Below are 7,739 nucleotides of genomic sequence, written 5' to 3'. Positions count from 1 at the left end.
AGAGTTAAAGACATCTCCTCATGGCTGGAGAACTTGGAGTTGGAGGGGAGGGGGAGGAGAACTTGGAGTGGGAGGGGGAGGGGGAGGAGAACTTGAAGTGGGAGGGGGAGTATCCAGTTGTCGTGGTCCATGTAGGAACCAATGACATAGGTAGAACTAGGAATGAGGTTCTGCTGAGGGAGTTTGAGGAGCTCGGATCCAAATTAAAAAGCAGAACCTCGGGTGACTGTCTGTGTGGAGTTTGCACATTCTCCCCGTGTTTGCGTGGGTTTTCTCCGGGTGCTCCGGTTTCCTCCCATAGTCCAAAGATGTGCGGGTTAGGTTGATTGGCCCTTAGTGTTAGGGGGATTAAATACGTGGGGTTACGGGGATAGGGTGGGATATGTGTTGGTGTAGGGGTTATGGGGATCGGGTGGGATATGTGTCGGTGCAGGCTCGATGGGCCGAAATGGCCTCTATCTGTACTGTGAGGTTTCTGTGTTTCTGTTTCTGTGTAATAATCTCTGGATTGTTACCTGAGCCACACGCAAATTGGCATTGGGACAAATAGATTAGAGGTTTAAATGCATGGCTCAAAGAGTGGTGTGGGAGGAAGGGGTTTTAGTTCATAGGGCACTGGCGCCAGTATTAGGCAAAGAGGGAGCTGTTCCGTTGGGACGGGCTCCACTTAACCTGGGCTGGGACCAGTGTCATGGTGAACCAAATAACTAGGGCAGTAGCCAGGGCTTTAAACTAATGAAGGGGGGCTGGGATGATTCAGGAAATAGTAAATTTAAAAGCAGAAGGATAAATTTCAAGGCTCTAGAGCAGAGTTTTGGGTTAAAATAAGCAAAGTGGGTAATGAAAGGGACAGAGAGAGTAACAAAGGTAATAAAGCATCAGGGACTAAAGTTATCCACTTTGGTAGGAAAAATAGAAAAGCAGAGTATTTTTTAAATGGTGAGAGATTGGGAAATGTTGGTGTTCAGAGGGACCTGGGTGTCCTTGTACACTGAAAGTTAACATGCAGGTACAGCAAGCATTTAGGAAAGCAAATGGTATGTTGGCCTTTATTACAAGAGTAAAGCTATCTTCCTGCAATTATATAGGGCCCTGGTGAGACCACACCTGGAGTATTCTACAGTTTTGGTCTCCTTACCTAAGGAGGATATACTTGCCATAGAGGGAGTGCAATGAATGTTCACCAGACTGATTCCTGGGATTACGGGGGTGGGGTGGGGGGGGGCGGGGGGGCATTGGCCTATGAGGAGAGATTGCGTAGACTAGGCCTATATTCTCTAGAGTTTAGAAGAATGAAAGGTGATCTCATTGAAACATACAACATTTTTACAGGGGTTGACAGGGTAGATGGAGGGAAAATGTTTCCCCTGGCTGGGGAGAATAGGACCAGGGGTCACAGTCTCAGAATAAAGGGTCGACCATTTAGGACTGAGATGAGGAGAAACTTCTTCACAGCGGGTGGTGAATCTTTGGAATTCTCTACCCCAGAGGGCTGTAGAGGCTCAGTCGTTGAGTATTTTCAAGACAGAGATCGATAGATTTTTGGATGTTAAGGGAATGAAGGGATATGGGGATAGTGCAGGAAAGTGGAGATGAGGTAGAAGATCAGCCATGATCTTATTGAATGGTGGAGCAGGCTCAAGGGGCCAAATGGCCTACTCCTGCTCCTATTTCTTATGTTCTTATACAAATATCTTGGCCTCATGTAAACTGATGACTAACGGTGATGTAGAAGATTGAAAACTAAAGTACATGAAGTTCAGTTCAAGACTTTTATTTCCTATCTCTGTTAGTATGATTTAAAGAATTATGATTTAATTACAAATGATTATACATTAAAGTGATTCAACAGTGTTACAGATATGAAACATACCAGCAGAAAATATGTTTAACCAATCTGAATCTCACAATTTGGTGAAAGTTGAGAGATTATACTAAACCACAGTCATTTACTTTTCAAATGATCACAGCATTGGTTGTGTTAACTACAGAAAATGAATGATTACTCTCCAAATTAACAACTAAATACCAAATGATATTATTGAGCATGCTCTATAACAGTAACAAATTATTTGAAAAACAGAGGAAATCAATCTTAATACCACTTCAGTAACATACAATCTAAACAAAGATTCAATCTATATTTTGGTATGAATTAAAATTATAATTGGCAATTATGCATTATATATAACTTACATCACAAATAGTTTAATGAATGGTTATTTTCTATTATGTAAAACATTTATCAACTAAAGAAGTATTATTTAATTATTTTAAACAATACTAAAATACAGATATGGACTGCACAAACACAAAAATGTATGCATCAATCTTGTTTCTGTCCCTTCATTGTGCCTGTATATTTTAATTACATATTAAGATCTCAATAAATTTTGGCAAAATTATATGTTATGAATCATCGTGAAAGAATATTTAGCAGTTACTTAAGGATAAATGTATGAAAATGATACATTTATGTGCTACAAATTTTGAATTATTAAAAACTACTGCCTTTTTCACACGGCAATATAATGAAATGTAAAACTTGCCATGAAGCACCCCTGCTTTCAAAGAGTACAGTACTCTGAGAGAAATGCGTTAGACAGCTGCTAAGGTAAATTACTTATTCTTAACTAATAACAATTTAGCCAGCTATATGGTTTCAAAACACGGATAACTCGTTTGTTCCTGTAGTCATATTCATACTGTGTTGCTCCATTAGATAAGTATAGGTAGCCTAGAGAAAGAATGAAAACAATACTTCAAACTATTATACAAATAAAATAATGTAGCACAAAATATAAATCAAAAAGAATAGACATTTTTTATAAACTTTGAATATTTCATGCTTCCACTCTATTTTAATCCTCACCAGAGTTTTGAAATGCTGACTCTACTTTATTCCCAATTCCAGGAAAGCGATCTTCTATTTTTCTTGGATAACCTCTGCTCATTCGCTTTTTCATCACATTGTAACTAAACAAAAGTGAATAAGATGCATTTACTTAAAAAGGATATTGACATTAAGGAATATTGTAAATATATTTTTAATTATCTGTATCCTCTTCAGGAGTCAGGGGAAGCTATTAATGTTAATTATTCCCAATAGATTTAATTTAAAGCTTTAAAGTGTTCTTAGTAATACTAATTTGATTCTGAAAGAATTTTGCTTTATTGATGAGGGAGGAACGTTGCTTAATAATATTATTACATACCTCCAGTACTCATCTCCCACAAAGAAGAGTGTTTTTTTTCTCTCCTTGATAAATAGGGCAGCATCTATGTGTGTAACAGATCTTGGGAATCCAAAGGACCTGATGCTCCTAGGATAGCCTTTCAAAGTCCCGAATCCTGTAGTTAGCCAGTACTGTGATCCTGTGTGATTTTAGCAGTGATTTTAGTGAGCAGTGAACAGATGGGATATGACTGAAAAATGTTTCAAAAATATTCACTAGATCAACATAGAGTACAGGAATGGAAAATAAAAAATGGATCTTTCAATTTTTCATTCCCCATCCTATATTCATTACCAGAAAAACAAAAGAGGAAACTAAATTCATCTTATTGGCTTATCTTGCAAATTTTAATGAAAGTGCAAGTTTATATTTTGTCCATAATTAGTATTGATTGTGCAGTGCTGTAGAACAATGTGCGAATTGTGCGAAAGAAGTAGTAAAAGCTCTAGAACCTTTGAAAAGAGCAACCATATATCTGTTAAATTCAACTGCAGCATCAACTGACTGGATGGTTGGGAAAGTATTCTTGATTGGAACTGATGTCACATCTGGACGTCGAGAATGTTTTCGCCAAAAGATTCTAAAAAATTAGAAGATTTATTTCATCATTTAGGGCAATATTCTTAATCCAGAATAAAGAACGATAGAATGTAAGGTAGTCTCTGTCAATCAAAAAAGTAAAGAAATACCAGCTCTGAGGCTGGATGTCATCCAAGATTTGAATAAAAAGGCTGCAGTGCAATTTTTCAGTATAAATATAATTATCAATCTCAAAATAAATAACATTTTAGTGGCACATTCTTGAAAAAAACTCCGATGTATACTATAGGCTTTGTATTATATAAATTAATGTCGTTTTGCTATGCGATTTTTACTGATACATCTCTGAAAATCAAACCCATAATGTTTGCAATAATAGAAAGAGATTGCATAGTTCCCCATGACTTCACAATTCTGCTTTCCTATAAAGTCCGATTGCACCACTCTGCTGAGAGCTCACCAACTGCATAATATTTAAATGAATGATTGAAAAATATCTGTAGTGATGACTTTAGTGTAATAAGTAGCATAAAACAGAACCAAAAATGCAGTTCATACCCATTCTTAAAGAACCAAACTTCTCCACACAGACTAGTAACTGCATCAAATGACAATTGAGGATTACATTTGTCCAGGGTTTTTGTCGGTTGAGGTGGTTTTGGCTGTGGTTGTGTTGGCCTTGGCAGGGGTCTTGGATCTTGACGAGTTCCTAAAATACAGAAAAAAATTGTTAGTTTTAAAGTGACAGATAAATCAGAAGTAAACATAGGTTTTAAAATGATTGAGGTCATCTGACTATTGAAGCAAGCAAACTATTCTAAACTCTACAGATGTCTATTACAAAGAAGTATTTGTAGAAATGTAAACAGATATGGGGAAAGAACAAGGGAATGGATCTAAGCAGATAGCGCTCTGTAAAAGAGCCAGCACATACATGATGGGCTGAATGGACTTTTTCTGTGATGTACAATTCTATGATTCTATGAATAAGCTGCAAAGTACCCTTTACAATTTAAGGTTCACTGGAGCATTTAATGTAAAATAAATGCAATATAAATCCTATTAATCTCATGAAATAGTTCCTATAGTGGGATGTTCTTTGACAGCTTATTTAGCAATAAATCTACATATATATATATATTGTTTACAGTGAGTAGGTGGGGGTGGTTGAGAACCAACACTGGTCATTGAAACGGAGTTTGTGAGAGATGTGCTCACAGACACTTAACTAATTGTTTTAAATGATTGGCTCATATTTCCCAGCAACTAATTGTGATTTTGTGTGGCACTTTCCATGAAGGATGGATATGTGTTAATAGATTCATGCACTAGTAAACTTTGTGTGGTGTGGCTCATGGTATGACAAAGGATGTGTCGTTTTATAACGACAGGGACATTATACCCGCAGCCCAATGCTAACGAGGCTTGACCCTCAAATGGACTGGGCCTCCCATCGGAATTATTAAACGGCTGGTTGCCCAAACACCTGGGGAAGGGGAAGTCTACCTCAATGTATTATTCTGCTGTTGAAGTATGTGTGTCCCTTTACGCTACCCGTCTAATTGCTGTTAAGTAAACACCGGGTGAATTCATTGGGAGGTCAATTAACAAACTACAATCTATATCTGATATTTTGTGTTCCTGGAGAGTACCTTTGTTCCTTTATACTTTCCCCCACCGAGTGTAACACAGAAACCTGCATTATACAGTGTTTTATATCGGAAGGATGATGGACAGGAACTGCACACAAACATTAAAGTTTTTATATTATAATATATTTATATATTGCCTGATGATCACAAATGTTCAACATACCATATATAGCTTGAATCCCTCTTACATCGTCGTCTGGGAGACGAAACCCGTTCGTATTGACATATGAATAGATGGGAAACATCAAAGCGAATCTGTCCTTTGAGTGACTCAGTCCCAGAGCATGTCCAAATTCATGGGCCGCAACAAGGAACAAATTGGCTCCTGTGAAGATGGTTATGTAACGCAAATTGTTCAAACTTTGAAGAAACCACAGGTAAGATACAGATTGATAAAATAAAAGAAGCAGGTATATCTGTCTAATAAATGCTACACGTGCTGATTTAAATTATTTTGCATTTGACATTTCATGCTTGAATTAAAATTGTAAAAGCGTTTACATCTTGTGACTTCTTTACCGTACATTTTGTAGATTGAGATTGAATGAAACAATAGGACATCCACAGAAAACGTGCCATCAGTTAAATCTTTTCACATTTCCATTTGGTGACTACAGTATTTGGAAGTTCCTTACCATCTCTTGACAACGTCCACCTTTCATCGTCATCGAAGTGAGTATCGCCACCGATGTTCACTCCAGGAGCAAAAGCGTGAGCCAAAACCCCACCCTGTCCATCAAATGGGCTAAAATCGCCGTGACCTAGCAATATAGAGCATCAGAACAGCAAACGGGACATAACAAATAAAACAAACATCAAATAATTCCACCAGGACATAAACAGAATTGTTGAACTTACTGGCCCTTGCAAACATTATCATGATATCGGCTTCTCCATAGTAGAGTCTGACAAAGTTCAGAGGAGTGACATCGCTCCAGACTTTAAAGGCCAAAGGAATAGTAGTGTCCACCTCTCGTTTCTTCAGGTCCGGCGTGTAGTTTACAATTCTGTTGGGGAAGGAAGTGAATAAATAGGTTATTTTGGATTTGATTCCTTTTTATATAAAGATTAATGCCCAACCAGACAGCACCTGTACCTGTAAGTGATTCTGTTGCGGCGCCACCGAGGTTGTCCTGGAAATAACGAGTACTGTTCCAGGTCAGGGACCCCGCAGCGGTCCTTATTGACCATTGCCACGGTTTCACGGTTTAGAGTCCCTGTCACTCGCAGACCAAAGAATTCTTGCATTTCTCCAATCTTTTTTGTTAGTTCGTTACCGCTCTTTTTGAAAGTTACTTCCGTCATGTTGTAAAATGTCTTCAGGTATTTCTAGTTAGAAGAAGGAAAGAAAGCAACGTTTACTTCAGGGCAAAACGGTCCATAAGTTCATCCAATGTTAACTGCATTTCAAATTTAACGAATGAAGGGAATTAAGTTTCTAGTTTTACTGGTTTTTATATGTACATTTACTGGTTTTATATATTATACCCGGCATTGGTTCCAGTCGTTTTCGCTGAATCGATTGGTTTCAGAGCTGAGTGGTAGAGCTAAACACAGTGCTAGATTAGCCAATGCAAAAAGAACGGGGATCTTGAAGCAGCCCATCTTATGGGTGGAAGAGTCTTGCAATGAATTAAATCTTTCTGCACTGGCTGGGTTTTATAGAACTGGCCAGGTGTCTTACACAATCCTATAGTGCCTAATATGGGGAAATGACCAACACTTGTTTCGCTGGTTGCAGTGATATCGCCAACATCTCCTGCTATCGAGGAGCCGGAGGCGTTAATAAATAAGCACGTTATTTTCGGTTTCGGAATTGTGCACTCTATATCATAAATTATAAACATGTCCGGTCTGAGGAATAACAAAAAATGCGAAGTATGCGAAGGGAGGGTTTTCCCCTCTGCATTCATAGAATCATAGAATCATACAAAAATTACGACGCAGAAGGAGGCCTTTCGGCCCATCGTGTCCGTGCCGGTGGGAAAAGAGCTGGAAGGAACATTTATTTACAAATCTTGATGGCAGATAGCCGCCCCAGGGAGAGAGCCCGGATGATTTCCGATGAAGCTTTGGAGGTATTAGTTTTAGCGGTGGAGAGAATGTGGCCGGTCCTGTACCTATCAACTGGCAGGAGGCCCTCACCACAAGTCTGCCAGACTATGTGGAGGGAGGTGGCACCCCAGGTCATGGGCAGCACTGTGCTCCCAGGGCCCCCACACAGTGCAGGAGGAAGTTTAATGAGCTCACAGGGTGGTCAGGGTGAGTGAAGGTTTCAACAAATGCTACATACCACCATCTGTACTACAAG

At 38.8% G+C, this 7,739-nt stretch overlaps 1 protein-coding gene across 1 annotated transcript; it reads right to left on the bottom strand.

Annotated features, from left to right (window-relative positions):
* Window positions 1-1,764: 1,764 nt before the first annotated feature.
* On the bottom strand, window positions 1,765-7,189 carry LOC147111626 (collagenase 3-like). Its single transcript, XM_085999920.1, has 10 exons — window positions 6,917-7,189; window positions 6,525-6,757; window positions 6,287-6,435; window positions 6,064-6,189; window positions 5,592-5,753; window positions 4,335-4,485; window positions 3,689-3,816; window positions 3,216-3,375; window positions 2,873-2,976; window positions 1,765-2,737 (listed from the first exon to the last, which is right to left on the bottom strand). Exons 1-10 carry the CDS (start codon window positions 7,031-7,033, stop codon window positions 2,634-2,636), a joined length of 1,434 nt encoding a protein of 477 aa, XP_085856046.1. The 5' UTR covers window positions 7,034-7,189; the 3' UTR covers window positions 1,765-2,633.
* Between the last annotated feature and the right edge of the window lie 550 nt (window positions 7,190-7,739).

Source organism: Somniosus microcephalus, chromosome 10 (genome assembly GCF_052327205.1).
Source record: "Somniosus microcephalus isolate GS21.2 chromosome 10, FLI_Smic_1.0, whole genome shotgun sequence".
In the NCBI taxonomy this organism is placed as follows: Eukaryota; Metazoa; Chordata; class Chondrichthyes; order Squaliformes; family Somniosidae; genus Somniosus; species Somniosus microcephalus.
Note: the sequence above shows the minus strand (reverse complement) of the source record. Positions and strands in the feature narration are given on the sequence as shown.